The sequence below is a fragment of the Aphelocoma coerulescens genome, chromosome 9 (assembly GCF_041296385.1).
Source record: "Aphelocoma coerulescens isolate FSJ_1873_10779 chromosome 9, UR_Acoe_1.0, whole genome shotgun sequence".
Taxonomy (NCBI): Eukaryota; Metazoa; Chordata; class Aves; order Passeriformes; family Corvidae; genus Aphelocoma; species Aphelocoma coerulescens.
The window spans coordinates 11,421,237-11,446,307 of NC_091023.1; the positions used below are offsets into that span (position 1 = coordinate 11,421,237).

General features: G+C 36.3%; 1 protein-coding gene across 1 annotated transcript in view; it reads right to left on the reverse strand.

Annotated features, from left to right (window-relative positions):
• Positions 1-25,071, reverse strand: part of DNER (delta/notch like EGF repeat containing) — a 117,573-nt gene that overhangs the window by 25,278 nt on the left and 67,224 nt on the right. Inside the window, exons 5-7 of the mRNA XM_069024189.1 lie at positions 15,535-15,680; positions 9,473-9,626; positions 6,636-6,749 (exon numbers count right to left, since the gene is read on the reverse strand). Coding sequence (XP_068880290.1) covers positions 6,636-6,749; positions 9,473-9,626; positions 15,535-15,680 — 414 coding nt within the window. The remainder of the gene's footprint in view (positions 1-6,635; positions 6,750-9,472; positions 9,627-15,534; positions 15,681-25,071) is intronic.

The following is a 25,071-nucleotide window of genomic DNA, read 5'->3' on the forward strand; positions in this document are numbered from 1 at the left end:
ATTATTCTGGCATTTCTGAATGTACATTTAAATCCATATCAGTATAATTGTTGAAAACAAATAATGCAAGTAATAACCTTAACAATCAAATTCAGAGGTGTATTGGCTGAAAACAGAATCAAATTCTGGAGAAAAAAATTCAGCACTGTTTATCTGCAGACAAATATCCTCTGAACTGCTCTTCAACAGAGCTAACATAGACCCAACCCTGCATCTATGTCATTGCTGGTATAAAAGGGACATGACTGAAATGCAAAGACTACTGGTAATTTGAAAAATCTGAATACAAAATTTACCAAGGAATGACACAGAAGGTAAAGGGGAAAGGCAATAGTAGAAAATATTTATATTGGTAAAAAAACACCATACAATGTTTGTGCTTACACGAATCAGGCCGTTTGGCCAGTTGTCAAGAAGAGTAGCAATGTTAAGTTAGGTGATATGCTTTATAAATTGCTACAGACCTCCAGGGCAGTGATAGAAACTAGATCAGAAATATGTTTTCAGAGACAGATAAGCTCTGGATAAAAGCCAGATTTCTCATCATGGTGGGATTCTAGTTACTTGGCTACTGAAAGCAAAAGAGCCATGTGCAAGTCAAGGAAGTTAAACATTTTCTGAAGACACTGCGTAAGTGCCTCTTATACATCCTGTACAACAACTAATTTGTCTGAATGTTACATGAGACCCAATTCCAAGAATTACAAGTTTGTGAAAAATTAAGTTGTGAATTTCTAGGGCTCAGGATTACAAAACCTTTAACTTTGAAATACGGGAATAAGTACTAAAAGAAACACAAGCAATTTATTATTTTCCCTATAGAAATTTGTCTTGTGAGGAAGTATTTAATCAGAATTCTGTAAAGAGAAAATGTTACTAATCAGAAGGATCAAGAAATCATTAAAACGCTGTAAGATTTTGATTGAAACTCACCCTAACTAAGTCTTTATGGATAAAGATGAATAGAGGCTAAACCCATTCAAGCACTAAGGAGAAGTCTATTTAAAATAAGAGCAATTTGGGAAAGTGCCAGGTAAAAATATTGCATTAGTGGGAAGTACCAGAAACTAAACAGCCATGAAAAACTTTAATTAACAACAAAATGTTCTTCAGGTAAATTAAACTCTCTTATGGTAATATGAAGAATTCTGCATTGTGATCACCAGTAACCTCGGGAAATCATCCCTATGCAACAGCTGTGTGACCCAGTTTCCTGGAGTTAAGATCGTAAATAGGTTTATTCTATGTAAACCTGAAGAAGTCAGAATGACATCTGCAAGATATACTAGAGAAAAAGGCTTTTACATGAACAACGAAGTGAAAGAGTGAAAACCTTGAAACTTAAACTATTCTAAATCTCAGCAAGTAACTGCTGTTCTCCCAGTCAATTAAGATTCATGGTGACAATGTGCATTTTCTATCTGCGATTGCAAATCAACACATGAATCACAACTTAGCGTCTTCTATAGCTGTCAAACTCTATTTTCTAACCACAGAAATCATAATATGAGCATTCATAAATGTATTGCTTTCCAGTATTTTTAGAAATACCTGCAGATATGTTAGGACACTTTTGCTCAGTGTGTTGCCAGCAGTAATTACCTCTAGCTACTCAAATCAAACTGTCAACAGTAAAATAAAATCAATCCTAAAATGTGAATTTCAAGTAATCGATACGTTAAACTCTTTATCATAGCACTGTTTTCTCTCTGTCTTCTTCTGTTCTAGAGGACGGCTATGACATCCATTATTGCTGATGACCATTTTTCAAATATATATTAACCCAAATTAAAATATTTCTGCCCCTTCTGTCCAAGCTGGCGACCTCCACACAGAGCTAGTATGAACAGCCCAAGAACCCAAACCAGTTTTATGGGGTTGGCCAGCTGAATGCAGGCTATTTTTATCAAAGATTAATTTTTTCCTACAACACTGAAGGCAGTTCATCTGCACTTATCATCAGGACATTAAACTTGCATGGAACAGAACTTCAGAAACATCTTGAAACAGAATTTTATTTCTTTATTAGAACGGATCTGCGCTTTGCTCATTATTATCTGGCTTTGTTCTAAACCATAGTCCACTACTAAATTATTTTAATATTATCTTACGAGCAAAATGAACAAAGGGTCTCCAAATCTTTAAAATATGTAAAACAAATACATACACAAGTACCAAGTCTTTCATTTTATCTAATTTTAAAAAAATTGTGTCTGGAAGGAACACATTTCCTCACCACACAATCAGGCAATTTCCATACTGTTGGGTTTTTTTATTTTGACTTTTAACAAAGATTTCTGTGAATGTGATAACTATGTAAGTAAGGATAACTAGCTTCAACATGTCTGAACTTATGTTTATTTATTTAATAATATCTGTTTATTAATTTAATGTAACAGCATTTATTTATTCCAACCAGGATTTTTTAATGTTTCCAATTATTATTTGTATATTTACTTCCATTTCAGGGTATTTTGGAAATACACAAAACTTCTCAGAAGCGTAAAGAAAATGGAGTGACCAAATTTGTAAACTGATGAGCAGTTCCCCAGTCAGCTCAAATAAAATGTATTCATGCTACTGTCAATACAATAGTCTGTTATACACTACAATAAGTGGAAGAAAAGGAGAGGAGATATTTAAAAGTGATAAGGATGGAATAATTCTGAATAGAAATGTCAAATATTCATTTTAGAGTTCACATGTTTACTATGTATAGGGTTTTAGAATGTCTAGAAGTTTCTTTGCACAATCATTTGAAGGTAATATTTAGTAAATGTATGTTTATTGACATAAAATTAATAAAACAGTCGAAGATCCTTACCCCACTGTAAGCAAGTACAAGATCCAAATACTTTTTTCACAATAACAATGTCAAAATTTTAAACGAATTCTTTGGTCTTTAGTATTGCTTAAGCGTCTTCACTACAAATTCAAGTATAAAATCCAATTTTCTCTTTAGTACAGGTGATTCAACAACTTCAGATAAGAGTTTATTTTCTGACATATTCTGGATATTAAAAACTACAGTGCATCCCATGGAAAATGGAATCTGTAAGCATAATGAAATTTTCTTTACTGAAGGACTCTTAAGACAGTAAAATTGTCTAAAGAATCATCATGAATTGTTCACATCTGAAATAGGCTGCTTTTTCAGTGCCTCAGATCTGGCCTTCTGTCAGTTATCACATGCTTTTTCATGAACCAGAGATCTCATTTGTAAAAGAAATGCACAATCTCAAGATCATTCTTATTGTTTCCATCTCATTCCTTTATCTGCCATCTTTTTCTTTTCCCTTTGTGATACTTGCCATATTTTCTTATCCTTTTCTGCAAGCCATATTATATCTGCAGTCTGTAGTTCCTACACAAACATAGCTCTTTGGCTACCTTTTCCCACTGTGCTGAATTAGCATTACAGAAAGAAAAGCTTTTTCTCAACAAGCGATTACTATTAAGCACAGCAGAATAGCAGAGACCTCACTTAAATTAGAAAATAGGGGGTTGGTAGGCAAATTTGCAAGTTACTGCATCTGCAATTTTCAATTAACTATTCTTTGTTGCATTTACAAAAATTACTGAGTCTCTTCAAAACCCAAACAAAAGCTCTAAAACTATGCCTCTGTGAGAGGATAAAACCTCAAAAGATGCAAGAATGATCAAGGGACAGTCATCAGTAAACTTAGACAATACATTTTGTTAAATTGACTCTTTCTTTCCTTCCATGAAATATCTGAATTCTTCAGCTCATTGGCATTAGACCTTCCAGAACAAAATGAAAAAGCAACACCATATTACTTAGCACGGACCTGAGGCTACTCCAGAGCAGTAGACGGGCCCCTGCAGACAGGCAGTGCCACTTCTTTGCCAACACTCACCCTCATCATGGAAACAGCCCAGTGGTGTAACTTCATGGGAAACACTCTGTGAACCACCAGCTATTAGAGAGAAACCTCGAGATTGCTCTTGAGTTATCACAGGCCGACACAAGAGCAACCATGCACACGTGTCATTTGTTCCTGTGAACCTGTGAACCTAAGGATGATCTTCTCAGGTCCAAGGAACTAATATAAAACTACTCTTTATAAGAGAAATAATCCTCACCAGTCCAGAAAGTGATTTCTGAAACATTCTATCCTCTCCAAAGGCTTTCTCTACATTGGAAATAATGCAGATCAATGTACAACACCTGATTTTAACGGGAGTTACAAGTGTATTTCAGTAAAACTCTTTTTCCTTTGTTGCCCTAGCCCTTTTGGAAACATCTATACCATGTGAGCATGTCAGACACATAAATGAGCAAGCAGAGTAACAGCTTTTCCCCCAATTCCATCTTTGCTCTATAACATAGCTGTTCTCGGAAACATGGAAATAATACTGGAGACTAGAACTGGTAACTCTGTACAGAAAGTTTCAAAAAAATGACCCAAAAAGCATGTTTGTTTATCAACAAGGCCTAGGAGCAGAAAGGTTCTTCTTGAAGTCGCTAAAAAACTGTTTTGGTCTTTCTTTCCTATGGAAAGGTCAAAAATCACATTGTGTCTTTAAGGCAAGTCCAGAAACCACAGAAAAACCTCAAGATTCCAAGCAGAAAAGGGGCACAAGCTTGTGACACATAATAAAAAAAGAAGTGCCAACAAACAAAAAGACCAGAATACTAAGAAAATGATACCAATGTGCCAAGAAGGAAAAAAGCAACGCATACAGCCTAAACACTATGATAGTACAATAACAGTGCCAAAATAAGCCTACTTAAAGCAGAGCACAAAACAGAAACAATTGGAAACTTATCAAACACAAGTACAGATCAATGGAAAAGAAAGGAGCAGAAGGTAAATATCCAAGGAACAAAGCAGGCAACAAGACTGAGGAATCAAGTAGCTTAACATAGAGATATCCAAACATGAGCAAACAGAGAAGGGGCACCAGTGACTTGTTTCTCCTGCAGCACAAAGCTGCTGCTGGTGGGAATTCCGCACACCAAGCAGTGGCACAGCAGGAACCTCTCCATCAGTCTCCTTGGGGAGAGGGCTCCAGAGGGAGGTGGAGGGGAGGTTTCCCTGTCCTGTGCTCCCCACGGCACAGGGGCACAGCGTGGGGCCCTGGCACAGGCAGCAGGTGCATTTGCAGGAGCAGCGCTGCTGCTGGCGGCCGCGCCAGGGCCGTGGGCCAGGCCGAGCTGGCAGCCGGCCCCGCTCCCCTCACAGCTAATTGCCACTGGCACGGGATCCTGGAGCCAGAGAGCGGCCACAGCCTTGCACAGCGCCCAAGGCAGGGTGGCATTAGCAGGGCACTGAGAGCTGCTACTGGCACCACAGCACAGCCACAGTGCCTGGCACAGCCCAGCAGAGCCCTCCAGGGACCTCAGCCAACCAGTGACCCTATTCTGTGGGCAGCATCACCAAGGCAGCAGGAGAGAAGCTGAGGTATGATCAGCATATTCGTTAACAGGTCATCAGGAGAGGGCAATTAATGAGCCACACACAGAAACAAATATGGCAGATATAAACAACCAAATATCCCAGCAGCTGCTTTTCCCAACATTACTGGAAAGATAATTTCCTGCGCAGCATCCTTAAAGATTCTTGAACAGATTTCCTAAGAAAATCACAAGTAAATTTTTGACCAATTCTAACATCTTGTATTTTTCTCCTGAATTTCACTACTATTTATAAGGGAAAAAATTTACAAATTTTTTTCACATGCAGGATCTGCTCGGTTGTCAATGTGTCAGTGTCTGTGTTTCAACACAGCAGTTAAGTGTTAAAGAATAGCACTCTCGAAAAGCAAGGAATCAGCCTGAAGAAACTACAAATAATGTTCATTATTAAGCAAGTAGATATTACCAAAGCAGTTATCAAAGACTTGCAACCTTAGAGCCAGCATTAAGGTGCTGGCAGAACAAAACCAACATCCACAGATCAAGGAAGGACAGAAGTATAATTAGCTCAAAGTTCTAAATAACTAATAGGAGGCTTCATAATTGAAAGCTTCCACTCATGATAATTTTTTCATGCACAATTTAGGGATCTGTCATTGCAGTCAGCACAGTGTTATGAAAGCACACTCTGGCATTGAGGTGTCCTTGTTTCACATTTACAAGGTTTACCAGTGAGAATCAGTGAGAAGCTTTCATGTCAAGAAAGGAATATGTCCAAAGGTAAAGAAGAATTAATTAAAACTTTGAGGGATTGAAATAATTCCTTTAGTTATTACTTTTACACACATTTTAGCCAACCAGCCCATATGCAGAAGTGTGCAAATACTACAAGGGAAGCATCTTTTTCTCAAACATTTAGCAGACAACATAAAAATCAGATCACACCCTAAGTCTCCTCAAATTCACCTTTCTCATCTGTGCTGGAGCCTCATTTCTACTGCAGGATGAAAGAACATTTCTGCACCATATATATACACTGAAACACTCAACTCCTACAACACTTCATATCCTATTGCTGATTATACCAAGATTTCTCATCTGGTTTTCTTTTCTGCTTACAATTACAGGTTAAGACACAGTTTAAAAGACATTTAAATATACATATCTACACGTCAATATAACTGAAAATTGAGACTAAGTACACCCCGCAAAACAGCACTTTGTATAAGGTACTAGACAGGTGTTTGCTGTTTACCTTCTGGGCACTGACAGCTGAATCCCTGGATGTGGGATGAGCAGGTACCTCCATTCTGGCATGGCTGCTGGATGCAATGATCAATCTCTGACTGGCACAGCTCTCCAGTGTAACCTACAAAACAGCTCACAATGTTCAGAAGATGGAGCAAAAACAAGGGTTTATCACTAAACATATTGCTCGGCCATCCAAAGAGTACCATTACTTTTCTTGAATAAAATTAACCAATATAAGCAATAGAATCCAGGACAGTCTTTTAATTTCTTATAAAATGAGATTTCTAATTAAAACATACACTTCACTGGAGAAACATTAAAAAATAGCAGAATCCTAAGACTATAGCAATTGTATTTTACCAACAGCAATATTCTGACATCACTAGTGAATTGGTGATAGGTGCTGAGTCCTCATCAGTACCCATATAACCAAAAAAATAAACTCATTTTGGAATAGTTTTCAAATGCAACTTGAATCTCAAGTCAATAATCTTTAGCAAGGCTTTAAACAGAACTTGACACTAATGAATTATTTGTGCATATGGTAAATGACTGTCATTTGCTCCTACTTCTGGGCTTCAGAAAGAGTGTTTATTTTAAGTGGGAGCTGTGAAGAACTGCTCAGCACAGTTGCAAACTCTTCCAAATAAGCTTCTATAAGTTCACAAGCTACAGATTGTGTGTACTGTACCATTTGACCATAAGTTTGCTTTGTTCCATATGTCTGATGTCTGTAACACATCCCCAAAAAATGAACAAACTTAAAATACAATCTAAATTATTCTACACTCCCTACTTAAATTTCTTAACAAATACCACACATTCCCCTCTTCAAATTTTTATTTACCTTCAAGAAAATATCTTGGATGCATGACCAAAGAAAAAACTACATGCTACACAGACACATCTTATCTTTTTACAAGGAACCCTAAAAAAAATTATAAATATCTTCCATAATGAGCATGTTTAACTGAAGAGCTGGTGTTAAAGACTCGTAAGCTATGACCAGATGAATACTGCTATGAACAGTTATAATTGACGAAGACCCCAAGGTGAGACAGAGGACTCTGATGCAGAGGAGAAAAAGGAAGAAGAAGGGGGAAAAAAGCCCAAATCAAACAACCGGGGGGAGGAACCCCCATGGTTTTATTAAATAATTATTTTTAATACAATCAAAATTAAAATTTGCATGTGTTTTGGGCAGAGTAATACCCATACCTATTTAAATTTATGATGTCACCATAAAATGGCTGTCAACACAGATTATTAGAGTTGCTACAGCACTACTACAGAAAAGCATCTATAAGGCTTTCTGTGTAACTTCCACCTTTATATGCTAAGGAGAGCTAAATTATAAAACTATTCTCTGCAATGCAAAACCTGAAAAAGAAACTGCTGTATATTGTAAAATGATTCTATGAAATCAGCTAAACCGGAGGGAAAAAATGAGGTTTAAAGCCAGAAATGTGGTCTCATATGGCAGATCCTCTTGACTGTGTTGAAGCACTTGGAGGAAGGGATGTCAGCTTCACTCTGGAAAACTAGTGATTTTCTGTAATTCTAACTGGTCTCAAATTCACATAAATTGTACAAAACCAACAATGAAGTATTAGAGAAGACTGCATCCACTGACTTCTTTCATCTATAGGGTTCACAGCTTTTCTAGTTCTCACCTTCAGTTGATTATTTTTATGAACTGTAACACAGTATTGAATATGGTTAACTCATTTAAACATTCTTCCATCTTTGAACTGTTACCAAGCTTGTGAAGGTTCAAAACTACCCTGGAATTCAACACGTATCCAGAAGAATGTGGCATGAAGACAGAAATGATTGTGCTGCTCTGGCAGGAAGACAGAAATGATTGTGCTGCTCTGAATCTTTCTACAAGAATTGGACTTCCTGCAATTGTCATTACAGCTTTCAGGGAAACTCATCAGAGATAATATCTTATGACAGATTTATAAAAATAAGTATGTCCTATCTTATTACCACCTATAGTGCATGTTTTCTCAATCTGAAAGAGAATATGATTCAGGAATAGCATCCCAAATATGTTGCAGGGACTAGAAATGCAGAGGTACTAAACAATCACCATGGGGGGGGGAAGCAGTTTCTTGGTGACATACACATTAAGCATCATTACACCTCTGCACCTTGTGCTGATATTTAACTTCATAACACTTTCTTCTACCAGAATTTGGGAAACATGATCATATTCATATACAAATGTTTCTGAAAATTGCATATGGAGACATATGAGATAATTAAACTCTTATCTACAATTTTCTTTAATATTGTTCATATTAAATGAATATTTTTTAGAAATTAAATGAAAACAGTTAGTTTTCCTGACTGGTTTTTAGTGTGTGGACACAAATTTTGGAGGATTAAATAATTATGGGTAGAAACACAAACCACTTAAGGTTAACAATGATTGAGCCATTTGAATGACATTGGACATTTGGTATTTTAAAAAATTATGAATTATTTTAAAAAAACCAAAAAGCTAAACCTAAGCTTATGTGTGGTGGTCACAGAACAGTTCTGAAAAAAAAAAAAACCTGATAAAGAAAAAGCTGATATAAACTAAATTTTGCTCCTGTGTTTTTAGTAGGTAAAGTTCCATTAGTTATGATTAATTCCCTCATGAGGTTAAGGTTCAGATGTGTGCTTTCAATGGCATTTTTCACTGATGAAGAACCATCCACTGCCCTCGTGCTGTTGTTGCATTTTCTGTCTGTTCTAGTGTCTGAAGTTGCACAGTTCACTGCATGGCAAAAAGATATGCATCAAATGTCAAGCAAAGATGCATTATTCAAGGCGTATTTCAAAACCTACCAGGCAGGCAGCTGCAGGTGAAATTGCTTCTGTCGTGTTTCTGTGCTACATCAGTGCAGGTTGCGTTGTTCTGGCAAGGTTGGCTCTGACAGGCATCAAATTCTTCACACAGGGAACCCTTATATGCATCTTCACACTCACAAAAAAATGTTGCCTAAAAAGAAACAGGATATGTACTTCACAATTAATTTTCAAATATGATGCTTTCATTTAACACACTCACAAAAAAGATGGTTCAGTTTTCCTGTTCATAACAACAGTAGTTGCCATCACATCAATACATCAACCGAACAAAGTTACTCTTTGAAATACTAAACCACACCAATTCTTCAGCTCAAATTTTTAATGATGTTGGGTCATTTCATCTCAACAAGGAGGCTGGGATCAGATCCATAATATCGAAATCATTATGAATTTTTCTTCCATTCCAGAAATTAGATTTATAGGCAGAAATAACTGTCAGAATCAGTAATGTGCAGATTTACTGCAACAAAATCCTCCCACAAATATGCATGCTTTACATGACGGGCTCTCAGAGGCTCACTTCTGTGGTGCTCCAGCAGTAACACCCTCTTTCAATTCTGTTAAAATATGTCTTCTTCTGAATGTATTCACTACCTTTTCCAAGGTTGGAAATGCTTAATAAAAATCAAGACCACTACACCTGTTAAAGGTTTAAAGTACCTACAGGAGGCATGATATGGCACATTTTTGTTGGAAATAAAATAATTAAAATCAGATTTAAAAAATCTTTAGGTCACTAAGATTGTCAAGGAAATCTCCAAAAAAAGAAGCAAGGAAAGCTCTCTCATCTGTAGTACGCATTTAGATTACATCTGAATCTTTGTTCATTAAACACTAGATGGCAACATCACTCACTCTCATCTGTTTGAAAGCTGGATCTTTAGTGCTGGAATGCAGCTGTCCCATGCACAAACACTGGAATGCAAAGTGCAGAACACGCATGGAACTAGAAACAAAGAGATGGGGGCTTCTATTTTTACTTGGTTTTGCTTCATATGAATAAACAGCTGTGACTTAAGTAGAAAAGAATCATCTTCACATAAATAAAAAACTTCATTCAGTAAACTCCAGATTTCACTCTTCCTTACAAATATCACACTGGTAGAGTTATACAAGAATAAATATGATACATCTTCAAAATTCAAAATGATGAGTATGTTATTTATCAGGAGTGCCAGAAGCCCTTCTTAAGTGTACAGTCTACACATGTTCTGGAATTTACCCAAGCCTCTTCACAAAAGAGCTCTGAATATCTCACACATCACCAGTGACAGGTTTCCAAACAAGGCTGTAGTTCAACAGAAAGGAAAGACAGGCGAGCAAAATAGAGTCAAAATTACTATACTTGCATAGCACAGTAACCATCTTTAAAGATAATTCACGAGCTGTCTACAGAGACACAAGCAGCATGGTTCTGCCTGTACTAAAAGCTCATCATTACAAAGTAAGTATTAATACATTTCAACAATGCAACAATCAGTCATTGCTTCAACAATAATGATGAAATAGGAAGTTAAAAAAAACCCAGATAATATATCTAAGAGTTTGATATAGGGATCAATTTACCATAAAGAGTAGTTAACAAAATGGGTTTTGAAAGCTGCAAAAGAAAGGCATTGTACCACTTCAACCTGAAATGTCTAATGACAGATAACAGTTCTGAGATGCTGACAAGTTATTCATATTCTTACCCATATTCCATAACCATATTCTATGGAGAAGATTAGGTTATCATCACTTACCCCAACTGATACTATTTTTTTTTCCTGAATAGATAACATGTACTAGTATATTTCAGGAAAACTGACCGCCACAATGCTAGAATTAATATCACTTAGAACTCCAAAATGATCTACTACCAATCAAGAGATCATCTGTGTATTTTACTTAAGTGCAAATCTATCTTATGATTTTGGGTGGCAATAAAATAATTTTTTTAAATAATTTGCTATTATCCAACCTATACCATATTATAAATATAGTTGGAATATACTTTTTGCCATTCTAATTAAGCAGAGTAATAAATGCTTTTTTTTACTATAGCAAAGGAGCTGTTAAGATGACCAGAACAAAACTAGAGGCTACTCTCTCTTACTGAGAAAGACTTTCAGTATTTAGTACAACTCACAGTGAGTTGCTACAATATTTAAGCAAAATGTTGTATGATAATTACATACTTCAGAACATACTTAGGAAAACAAGTCCATATGCAGGACAGCATACCTTCAGGTATACATGAGGGGTTTTATAACCTGCCTTTTTATAGATTATTATCAAATGGATCTATTCCAAAGCTTCCAGCCCACATAGAAGACATGGAAACCATTGCTATTCAATTCAATATATTATTTCTCAGTGCAGGCAGAGGCCAGATATTTTTGTGTAAATCTCATGGGTTCTAAATCTAGCAGTAAAAACTCATATTTACACAGTCAGCTCATCCATATTTTACATTGGAGAGCCAAAGTTATGGAACAGAGCAATCTGTGAGAGAAACAACCCCTTACGTAAGCAAAATTGTGGCACTCACAATCAATGGATAGCCCAAGTTCACTTCAAAATCTTACATGAAATCAGAAATTCACACCAGACAAATCTCTCCCCTTTGGGTTAACAGCAAAACTTTTCTCTTCCATCAACTGCTAACTGTTTTGAGGACAACTTATCCTGGTGTAAAGCTGAGCACATGAATGTGAGAGTGGTATTTATATTGTGATGATGCCAAGACCAGTGTTATACTTCTGACACATTCCTGCTTCCCTTGTGGACAAGTGGCAAGCATGGCAGCAAAACAGGTACAAAATTCATATAAAGGAAGGAAAAGGCATCACCTGGGCTCAGCATCACCTTGCTTCACAGAACTTTGCTCAAAGTGATGAATTTTATGTTCCTTTCAAAAGCAACAAGAATTGAAAACAAAACTTAGCATTATTTGCTTTTCATAACCACACTCTATAAAAAGCATCTAGCTGAATAGAATTCAAGTTATATAGTAGCAAGGAATGAGTAAAACTGGCCAAGATTCCCAGGTTAAACCAGAATTCATTTTTTTATAGTTACATGCACTCTGTACATAACACTATGCCCCTGTGCTTCTATCACTGCAGATTGTTAATTACATTTAAATTTCCCATTAAGCAGATGTGTTCCTACATTCTTTTACATTCTACTAGATTTGAAATAAAACTATGAAGTACATAAAACCCCAAAGACAACCATTAATCTTCTTGGCTCTGGAAGCAATGACTACAGCCAGCAGAGCTCTGAGCTTGCTCATGGCATTAGGCCTTTTATTCATTCTTCTAAGAAGTTGCATCCTGCAAGACTAGATTGTGCAAAACAGAATGAATTATGGATAAAAACAAACAGCAAATCACAAAGGGCATGTTTTAAATTTAAAGAAAATTAAAGTTTATGTTCTGCAAAAAGTGTGTCGTGGGAAACAGACTCAATGGTTGTCGTGTCAATTATGCAATTTTGGCAGCTGCTTGCTCCATCGTTAGGGAAATCACCAAGATATTTTAGGGCACATCTCACATAATTTGAGTTAAACAATGGCAAAAACATTCTACTTAATGAAATATGCACCTTCTATTTTTATCTTATGCTGGGCATGTAACAGTTTCCTGTCTGGAGTTCTCTGATGCACCTATAATAGGCTAAAGGGCAAGGAAAGCTCACGGATTTAAAAACACAGTACAGACAAAAAAACAACTTGGAATTTTGATTCCCCCTGGAGTAGGACGCTGGATATGAATTACCCACATTTTGGTTGCTGTATTTGATGTTCTAGCAAGCTGCCCCAGCCCAGCAGGCTATCTAGCACAGGTGTGATGGCATTTGAGAGGATCACTGGGAGCATTCCTCCTTTGTTTAAGTTCTAGAAAATTCAGGAGCAGTTTGCAACAGCAAAAATAGAAGTAATTGCGTTTCTGAAGTTTTTATTTGAAGATAGATAAATATATTTTATCATCATATAAGTATATTTACATTAATTTTTATATATTATTTTATATTTAGAAATATTGAGAATCCTGATAATTCCAGATCTCTGACTGCCATTAATCGATAGATACTCTTCAGAAGTGGATTTGGACATGTTTTCTGTGTCCCACAGCTTCAGCCATAGGGTCTCGGTCAACTACAGCCTAGTACATGTTACACCACAAACACTGCCTTAATAAATTTTCCTGTTAATGGGTTCAGAGAAAGAATAGGGGAAAGATACGAACAGTCTTAAATTTTTCTATTCACTTGCCAGCGAAAACAGCAGACTGCATGTGCACAAGGCGGGGCTCTTTCATCGTTAACTGTTCTAGTTTTAACATATAAAGCTTCCAATGTCAAGATTACAGGTGGGAACATACAGATACTGGTTTATCTTTTTTTTGAGTTAGGTAATTGCTTCTCTTTCTTGCTTTGAAGGCAATCTGTCTGTCTTTTTTTAAAGAAAATTTTACTTTATCTGCCACATCTTAGAAGATAAATAACACATGGATAATTATTACAGGCCATATATGCCTTTCCCTTAATACAGAAAAGCATTAATTTTTCTGCATAGGTACAGGAAGAAATTTATTTTTATTTTGGAACTTGACATGCAACAAGAGAAAGAAATTACAGTCATAAAATTGGACAAACAACATGAAAATACACAAAATAAGGCAATCTATCAAAAGCTTTATCTCTCCAATTGACAAAAACTGGAAAAAGACAATATTTTGATATGCTGTTATACATAGGAAATTTGAGCATATTATTTATGTAAGTCAAATTCAAAATACTGAATTTATAAAATAAAAATTACAGCAAAGTAAAAAAATAAACTGGACTAGGAAACAGAACACCGTATCCAAATGAATAATTTATTTGGATACTAGCCAGCTGGTATAGTAAAGTAGCATTAATTTCTAAATTCATCTTGCAATAATTATGTTCCCACATTACCTCAAGCATTTTATAAAATTCATTTTTGAGAAATAAAACAGATAATTATTCCAGATGTTAGTACTGCCATGTATGTATAGATTACTGTGGCAATTTAATTATTGTTGTTACAATCCAAAACACCATTTTTCTTTTAAACATGCTTATTGAGAATTTAAATCAGAAAATGGTAGCAGATGAACTAAAAGTGAATTCACTCAATATGCCAAATTTTTTGTGTTCACAGCAGGCTCACAGCTGTTAATATTTACTCAACAGTTACTACTGCTTTTATCTCCCAAATGAATATTAATAAAACCAAAGATTAAATATGCATATTTGTGCTGTAAATGACTTTTAATCCATGAAATAAAAAATAACATGTATAGAAGCATCTAAATCCCAAAAGCCCAGTCTGGCTTTGTAAAAGCAGAATACAGACTGCAAATTTGACAGATTTGGTTCTTATTTTCTTGTGTTGCTAGATCACACAAAATCCCCAGCGTGCAGTGGAATTGCCATTGTAATCCCTCAATGCAGTATTATGTAAAGGAGAAAGCTGTACAGGAAAACTTGCAACCACTACCAAATCACTCCATTCTGTTTCTTCTCATAATTATGGTCAGGTAATTCCATTGCACTGGTCAGTCTATTCTGAGTGAGCAATTACTAAGACATGGAGGAAGAAGTACCAGATTAAAGCACACCTAAAGCCTAAGACAAGGTTGAAAATTTAACAAATCTGAGCACATTGGACTGGAGATTGGAGATCCCAAGTGCCCACGCCGTGGTCCTCTTTTAAAGAAACTTCCTTCTACGGTGACAGTAAGATGTAGTACAAACTCCCTTATACCTGATTTGAGCAGTTGTTTTTGTTGCCAGGGCAGGGTGTGAATATTTGCATCTTGTATCTGTTATTTTCTTACTTCAAGTGCTTGATTTTCAGGTATAGCAGATAGATACTGTTGTCATTTAGTAACATCTGTGAGCTTTCAAAGCCTGTTACACATCTGCAAGGTATGTACACACCAAGGACCAAGTACAATTTGCCCTGTGTTTAAATTACCATGGAATTGCCACATTACAGGAATGTCTTGATAAGCTGACCTTACCTCATCTGGCTTGGTGATGCATTTCCCTTTCCCCGAGCATGGGAAGTTGTCTGCATGGCTTCCCACAGGCATGCAGGTACTCACTTTCACCACCACAGTCAAGCGTAGAGCCACAATGCACTTGGTAACTGAATCATTCAAAAAACCTTTAAAAAAAAAATATTCTTGCTATATGACAAAATAGGCTGGCACTGTTAATGCTCTGCAGCTAGACAAACAAAGAAAACTTATTTTAAATAAACTGTCAACCAAGAACAAAATTGCTCATACTTAATATGCACTTCTCTAAATGCAATGCAAGTAAATACAAATTAAAATACAGTTTGGAGACAAATGTCGTTATATTGATTAACAAAAGGAAGACAGAATGGTGAAACAGATCTACTTCCAGAGCTCAAACCTACTAGCATTTTTTTAGGTTTCAAAATTAAATGTTTTTGCCTGCTACCTTTTCAAAAGTTAAAAAATATATTTCTTTAATGACAAGGAACATTAAAATCAAATTTCGTGGAGAAATAAGTTTAAATGAATTCATAAAAGTTACTTTGGCGCTAAAAAGCACACAGATTCATTACACTGGTAAAAGATGGAGAATCCCTTTGGCTCTGTTTTTATTAAGTTTGCAAGAATATACTTATACCACTTGACAGCATTTCTTTGTGCATTTGCAATGCAAGTATTATTGAATGTCTGATCCAATCTCTCTATAAGGTGATATAGCAGGTAGAGATGAACTAAAAATGGAAACAGGAACATTGAGCAAGGAAGAGGAAGATTTATGAATCTCTGGCTAGCACCTGCAATTGCATGGAATGAAAAAAACTGTTGGCTGGTAGCTATTAAAACACACTGGAGCATAACAATATCACTATCACACATGTTCCTAACAGATTTATCTGAAAAATAAAAGAAGAAAAGGAAAGATAAAATAGGGCACATTCACAGCCCATGACATACATGATAAAGTCAGAGTTCATGTCAAAATACACAGCCCCTGCTCCTGAACTTCCCTTGTGCTTGAACTGCCTTGTTCCAGCACAGTGATAAGACTCCTGGACCACAGCCCTTCCATGTATGGCATCAATTAATTGTTTTGTTTTCTTTGGGGAGAATAAATGTGCACTGACACAAAAAAGTGTGTTTGGTATAGGATATTTACTGCATGCACAATTTATGCATAAAAAACCATCAAAGATCCCTCTACAGACTGTCAAACTTTGACTTCCCTATCCTTCATGTAGGTAGACTCCAAAGGGTCTAAGACTGTAGTACTGGAATGGAACAATGCAGGCACAGAACCATTCTATGATTCTCCTTTTCTTTAGAAAATACAGAGAAAATTTAAGCAAAAATGGATGGGTTTTTTTTAAAACTAATATCCTTAATTTTAAAAAGAACAGCACTAAATAGATACAGTGTATGACATCGAATGTTTTTTCTTAGATTTTCTACTTCAAATTGCAAAATCCATTTACAGCCTAAGCCTCTAAGCAGCTTCACAGATGCATTCCAGCTTCTTGCATTATAGACTGGAGATAGCACAACATTTAGTCAAGAGAAAAAAAGAAGTAGAACAAAATATTTTTAATGAACAGGAACAAACAAAAGTTTCATGAAACAGAACTTCAAGTAAATTCTCTTTCAGAACAGCTGCTAAGCATTACTTACATTTTGCATATGGAAGTGTCAAGAATGACTAATTCTACAAATTCCACAGAAACTCATATGGAATACTTCCATTGTTTGTTCTTCATTTTTAGATTTGCTGCATCCCTTCAGCTATTAGTTGCCTATGATCTCTAAACCCTACCTTCAAACAGGAAAATCTCATGTCCAATACAGACGTCATTGGCTTGAGTACAGCCTCTACAAGTTAGCTGGATATTCTAAAGGATCAGATTTAAAAAAAAAAAAAAAAAAAAGTCCTGGGTATCGTTCCAAATGTCTAATGGTCTGTTTTGGCTAGTGAAGATTATTGTAATCTGATGACCTCTTCAAAGCAAGCCAATTTATTCTGGCCTCAATACATACCCCATTTTTACCCATCTGTTCAAAGATGCAGCCAGAATTTTTCTTTAACAATTGAATGCGATTGTCACTGGCAATCATGCAATTGTATGTGAATGCTTGGAAGAATGTAGTATTTAGAAAATGTCTTTGGGTTCACATTTCCTTGTCTCAAGCAGATTGTTACATATTCTTCAGGACATATTCTTTAGTTCCCTAAAGAAATATTAAATCAACCTTCTTTGTACTTGGAATCTTGTTACTATTTTGGTATCAAAAGCCCTTAGGCAAACCACTGAAAAAATCATTATTCTCTCTGGAATGCCACACATTTTCCTGCAATTTCTAATTATCTCACCTATCCTGTAAATACTAGAAAAATACAAACATGGGTATTTCTTTTCACTTTCTAGAAGTTGCATACAATTTTCTGAGATCTCTAGGCTTTAAGGCTAAAAGAAGCTTGTCTGACCATCTAAATATAACACCCTGCTTAACTCAGGTCATAGCACTTCAATTAATTCCTTCCCCAATTCCCATAACAGCAACTGAACTAGAGTGAGTTTTAAGTTCTATTTTTAACTTCTAGATAGAAGAATAATTTCAGAACCATATTTACAGCTACCTTCATCTCAGGTCCAGAGAAAAATATTACAGCAATTTATACCAAAAGGTAATTTTGTTCAGTTCAACCCTGCTGGTTTTCTAAAGCCAGTTAAAACACAACGGCATCAAAGCATGTTTAGTTGCAGAATTCAGGGTTGAGTTATTTACAGTAATATTACAGAAACAATTCTCAAACTGAATGTATCATAATGTGATGAGAGTAGTCATTTAGATTGCAGAGGAGGAATTTTCAAGCGTTGTGCACACAATTGATTGTCTGCGAAATGCCTGCACCATTTCCTTGGCAGAATGCGTGGTAAAATACACTACAGCTCGTTCCACCCAGGTAGTTCCGCACACTTACATCTGGGAGCATGAAGTATGGATGCTCCTGTTTCACTCACATCAAGAAAATTAAGAATGATAAATAAGGAATAAAGCCAAACTAAAAGATGACAGGTGTTATAATTATGTCCAGATACTTTCAGAAGATCACATCATGCCATTTAGATTACCACTACTCAAACATTAATTACATGTATGCTTTCTAGACTACACAAACTGGTTTGCTTCCTTCACAAGCCTCATTTCTGAGCCGTACCGTCCTTCTAAGCACAGCAGTCTGAAGTCAGCAAGCTGGTCCACAGTGGACAGCCAAAACAGGGAAGACTGAAGCTAATAGACCACCAAGAACATTATCATATTGCTCATAATGGTAAGGAAGGGAAACACTTCACTATAAATCATTCACTAACTCTTGGTATGCACCCAACATGCTCTGACACACACCAACGCCTTTTGCATTTGGCTCAAATGTATTTCTCTGTATTCTACACAGTGAATACATGTATTCCAAAGATATTCACCTTTGGTTGAAACAATAGATTGTCCTTTTAGTTCCAGTTCACAGAAGTATAGGTCTTTGAGTTCACCTAAAGGTTTCTTGGATGAGTGAGAATGACTGCCAAGGAAACTGGGCACTCACTCACAGCGATGTATCAGTCCTTGAGTTTTCAACTTATTTTTAGCCTGGTTTCCCAAGGAAATGAGACAGCAGTGGGATGTCTATCAGTTTCCATCTGTTCTCTTTTTCTCTTTCAACACTTGCCCACACCTAAAGCTTTCGGGGTCAGTAGCCGACTTCAACATTTTGTAAAGCAGTGAAGTTCTCAAAGACACTAAGGGCCTACAGCTTCCCTGCTCAGTAAGCAGCCCTGGCACCAAGGACATTGGTAAGTCAAGATGGTAGGAAAACTAAAAAGGGCCCCAGAATAAGGTGATGTAAATTCTCCACCCCATTCCCCATATACAGTACAGTCAGCTATTCATTATTTGGAAAATGGAAAACTGAGATAAAGTTAAATGGAAGAAAAACAGACAGTATCAGTCCTTCAGGATCAAAGCAGCAGTACTTGGTGTGCCTGCACCATATCTTCAGTTCTTGTCATACAGTAACACAGTGAAGCTATGCTACCTCCAGATCAGATTTCAGCTTCTAGAAACAACACTGCTGTTATCAGAGCATATTGAGCATATTTTATAAGCCTTAGTAGTCCGACATAGAAGCTAGGTAAGTGTATCTGACAGTTCATCTACAGATGATGGAAAGTCATAGAATTAACCTAAAGTGTAAAAGAGTCAAGAGGAATTTTCTGTTTGACCACATCTCTCCCACCACAAGAGAAAGAGTTATCCAGCAAGCTAAACAAGAGTGGTCAACATTCTCAACCTCTTCTTTTGTGGCCACTGAAGTTTGAAGACATAAGAATACTTTAAATAAAGGAAGCTAGGAAAGAAAGAGAACTATATTTTGATTACAGTACCCACCAGAAAAAAAAAAAAAGAGATACCTGAATTCTAGTTCTTCCTCCTAAAATGTCTTATGTCCAAATTTTATCCAAAGATTATTTCAAGTCCATGCATCATGTAATACAGCTAACATTCGATACCATGAAAACTACTACGAAAACAGGGGTTTGTACTAATCACCACCATGCTTCGGTGCCTTTTTGGATCTAAGCATGAAGTTGGAAATTTACTTTAACTATATGAACCAATTTCCTTCTGTTATAGCACTGCATATATCACAATCTCAAACAGTTTTTCATCTAGCAAATCTAAGCAAGCTCAATCCTTTTCTTGTTCATACAAGAAATGTTCAACTCATTTTAGAGACCTAACAAATGAAAAAACATAACAAGATGTTCTCATGATGCACTTAACTCTGAAAATTTACCTTTACATGTTGATGTCGTAAAGGCCTACTTTTGATTTACAAAGGGACAGAACACTTATGCCCTTTTCCATGACCCTAATACTCAGGGTCATTAAGGCCTACCAATACCTTCAGGACCCTGACACCAATACTGTTCTAAAGAATAGGGAAAATGGGTCAGGAATCCTTTCCTAGTTTGCCTCAGGATGATTATCATACATAAGAAAACGAGAAGTGAGAAACAGGTAATAATGCCATTTGCAATCTTTGATGCAGTTCATCAGTGCCATCAGCACCACACAGAACATCTGAGATCACTCTCTAATGATGCAGCTAGGCAACATAGCATCTGGGGATACAAAAATACAGCTGCAATAGCAAAATTGCTATTTTGTCCACAAATAGCTCTATTTATAGGTGGCACAACTCTCCCAAATTCTATCTAGATCAGCATGCTTACTGTGCTTTATTCACAGAAGCCTTGGTCAGATACTGCTTTTGAAAGTATATATAGATTTTAATGAGAATCAGTTCAAGAACTATTTCAAATATTTTGTTTTTCAAAAACTCACATGAAACAGCAATTTAAAGATTTTTTTTTCCTGAGAAGTGACTGAAGACTTTCTCATTGCATTCATTATCTTCTCCAAATTTCTATCACAATCACAACCAGTTTTTAGACAGATATGCTTTCTTCCTTTGCTACCAACAATGAAAACAGCCTGGGCTCCTAAAATCAAACATACACTTTATTCTCATGCATAATCACTTAAAAGGAAGAGTGCTGCTGCTCAAGTTAACATCCTCAGTAACAATACTAAAGTTCTACCAGCGGCAGATTGACAATGAGTGTTACACTGGTGTAAGAGAAAGCAAAATTTGGGTGTCAGAAAATTATTGCCAAAATGTTGGGAAGAAACAGCACACGGCTTGATTTTAAAGCTGGAGCTCAGTTTTGCAGGACTGGTAGTTAAAATATATTTATGAACTGAGAAAACCAGTTGAATTCACTTAGCGTAGAAAAATCCCATGTTCCATTACATTTCCTCTATAACAAATGTCAATTTCTGAATTTCACTGTTACTTAAACAATTAACCAACTTAATAGCCTGGCTGGACCAAAACCCATGACAGAACTATGAAACAGTCAGCTAGCAAGAGTACATTTACTCTTACAAAGCCACTTGCATGCAGCTTATTAAGGAGCTGTGGTGGCAGCTTAAAGCGTGACCTTCTCCCACAGCTTCAAGGACTCTTCTTACGGTCCAAAGTAATGGTGAAAGCCCAACAAAGGGTGAACAGACTATTCTTCCAAAACATTTCCTGTATCACAATTTCCCAATATGTCTTTATTTGTCAGCATTTCAGCCACATTGCCAAGCTGGCAGAGAACTATTTTGGACCCAAATGTAGACCACCAGAATCTCTGATCCCACACTTCGCAAACGCAGTTAAGTGTGGTGGAATACCAATGACGTAGCTGGGACTGCACTAAGGGTAGCTGTGAAAGATGAGATGGCAAGGTTGGCTAGGATATATCTGTAGCAACTGTTTCAACTTAGAGGCTCTATGAGTGGCTACCCCACTTTTAAATACACGTTACAGTATGTTACACTACTAGCTGAAGATCTCAAAGCATTTTACAAGCATTATTAAAATGTGTCTCACACTGGTACACTCAATAATGTACCAGTTATGCACTGGTATCTGTATATTACAGATCAGGTTAAGCAGTCTGTCCAAGATTGTATCATGCAAACAACCATGTGATCAACTTCAAATAAATATCTTGTTTGTGAATTGGTCACAGAAGTCATATTTGAAGAATGAGGAATCTTAAAATTAAAGAAACAAATGAAAGGTATTTCATCAAACATTACAAATTTGAGCAGATGAACATCCAAAGACAGACTAGAAAAATAATTTCCCAGTGTTACTAACTAGAAATAGCAGTGAATAAAAATTAATTTTGAATAATTTACTGATTAATTAAAGATTACTCTAAAGAGTAAAAACTATTTAAATGCTAGCTTAAAACAAAATACAATCTACGAAAATAGTAACTAGTCTGATGTTTACATCTATTTATATGTGAGATGAGGTACATGCAACTTGATCATAAAGGACAGGATATTTATTTTATCATACTTATAAAGATACCCTTTCTTATACAAGCTAACAGCATTCTTCAGAATGGTTTGGATTTCAGCTGAATTCTTCCCTTTTATTGCCTTACAAGGCCATCTTTTAAAACAAATCATTGAAATTAACACTTCACTGTGCTTTTCTTGCTGTTTCACACTTTGCTGCTGCTGCTATTGTTTACCAAAAGGCCATTTTCTGCAAGGTTAGCTCTTGTGCCCAGAACCCCAGGGGAATGTTCAGTTGAGCACAATGCTCAAATCTGCCCTTCTAGGCAAATTACACACTTAAAAATGAGAACCCCGCTAACTGGAGCAGTTGTCACCAAACCCCCGCCAGCAAGGCCACCTTGCACAAAAGGAGCAGAACAGTCACACATGCACACAGAGGTTCTGCACATCAGCAGGGCACAAGCATGGCCTCAACACTCCAACCACGGCATGTGCAGGGCATGGAGATTTAATTTGGTCCAGAGTGAAAGAGGGTTAAGTTAAATGACTGCACGTATGCCATGGACTGGGAGCTCACACAGATGCTCACCTCAACACGGCAACTTGTTAAAGCTAGAGTAACTTGATTACATGGCTTTCCGTGAATTCAATTCACACATCTCCTATTATGAAATAAAATTGTCCTATTTAATTTTTTGCTTAAGTGAAAACAATTTCAAGATGCAGTAAACTGCTTTCTTTAGATAGAAATGTGAGCATGTTTTAGAGGCCTGTACACAACACAAAACACAACACCTCAAAGCCCCAGTTACAATTTGCCTCCTAATCTGAAATTCTATTGCCAGACAAAAAGAGTTTAAGATGACCAACTCATTTCAAAATATCTCTCTAGATTATTTATGTTTCTCATAGTATTTTTTACACTGTTTCATTTTGCCTATTCAATATAGCTGCAGTCATATTGGTGGAGACTACTCATTAATGCATGATGAGGTCTTGCACGGAAACTTGTTTAATAACCAAAGAACAACACAAGAGTAAGTAACTGCTCAGGGCAGTGTTAGAAAAGAAAATACTTTCTTGAATTTGAAAGGCAGGACAGCATTTTGGATTGGAAAATATTATCCTTCCTGACACAGAACCATATGGCTCCCACACTTATTAAAAAGCAGCAGGTATCTTGTGCTTGAGAAGCCAAGCATTAATCTTCCTTTTTAAGCCAAACCTCAAAAAGTTTCATGGAATTCAAGCAAGCTGCCTTAGAGGTGTTGGCATTTGAATGGCATCAGTACTCTTCATCTCACCACAAAGATGCTAGAGCACCTATTTTCGAGTGAGTTTGTACAGCTACCAATTTTATTTAAGGAAATATTTATGAAATACTTGATAAGTATAGTTTAAAGCAGCTAATTATATGATATTGATCTAAAAGGCTGAGCATCTTGGAGAAAACCAGATGACATGCCAAATAATGTCAACTGACAAGTGTAAGTCAGTTTTTGTTTGCTGTGATGAAAATAAGCATTATAATTTAAAGATTGTGCTGGAGGATTTATTTTCTGTTCAGATAAAAATATTCATTCACATTAAATGTTAAACCTTCTACCTTATTATCTGCAAGGTCTTATCTGAGAAATAGCAGTTTTGCTTATAAATGTCTTCCTTTGATTTTATAAGCAGACAATAAGCTAAAAAGCTAATGTAGCAATATCTCATGAAAGCTGCTTTTTAAGCAGCATCTTTACTTTCCTTTTAAGAAGCTGCTTAAGCAGCACCATGGAAGTGCTAAATAAAGCACAAAGTCTAAAAGCAAATGGTTTCAAGCTATTTATAAGCATTTCTTTACAATTAGATATTTACAAACTTTTATATCATATTACCTATGGGGAAATGGAGGCAAAATAATAATGCCCAACTGGTTTTTTTACTATTATTCTGAAAGAGCTCCCATCATTACTGTTTCAGCTCTGGGCAGAAAAGCAATTTTTCCAACATTTTATCATGAAAGCTGATGAGAAGCAGATTTTTTTCAACAGAAATAATATCCTAACAGCCATGATAAAGACCTGAAAACATAATTTAATTTTTTAGTGTTGTTAGGAGAAAGAAAAGAAATAGGTTGCATACATGCAGAGTTGGCACTGCCAGCTCCACCTTCCGCATTATACCCAAAACCTCCAAATAAACACTTCCTAAAAATAAGTAACAATCATACAATAATAATACAATATGCAGTTTTGTATTGGTATGAAAAGGAAAATGGCATGAAGCTGTGTCAGGGGAGGTTTAGGTTGGATATTAGGAAAAGATTTATCACCCAGAGGGTTTTTGGGCACAGAACAGGTTCCCCAGGGCAGTGGTCACAGCACCAAGGCTGACAGAGTTCAAGAAGTGTGTGGACAATGCTCTCACGCACAGGGTGGGATTGCTGGGGTGTCCTGTGCAGGGCCAGGAGTTGGACTTGATGATCCCGAGGGGTCCCTTCCAACTCAGGATATTCTATGATTCTATGAATTATTACTCAATCTCCAAATTCATTTAAAAAAAAGCTATGGTTGTTTTGTGTCCTAGCTGTTAACTGGATTGTTAAATATGATCTGCTATCTGTACAGCCAC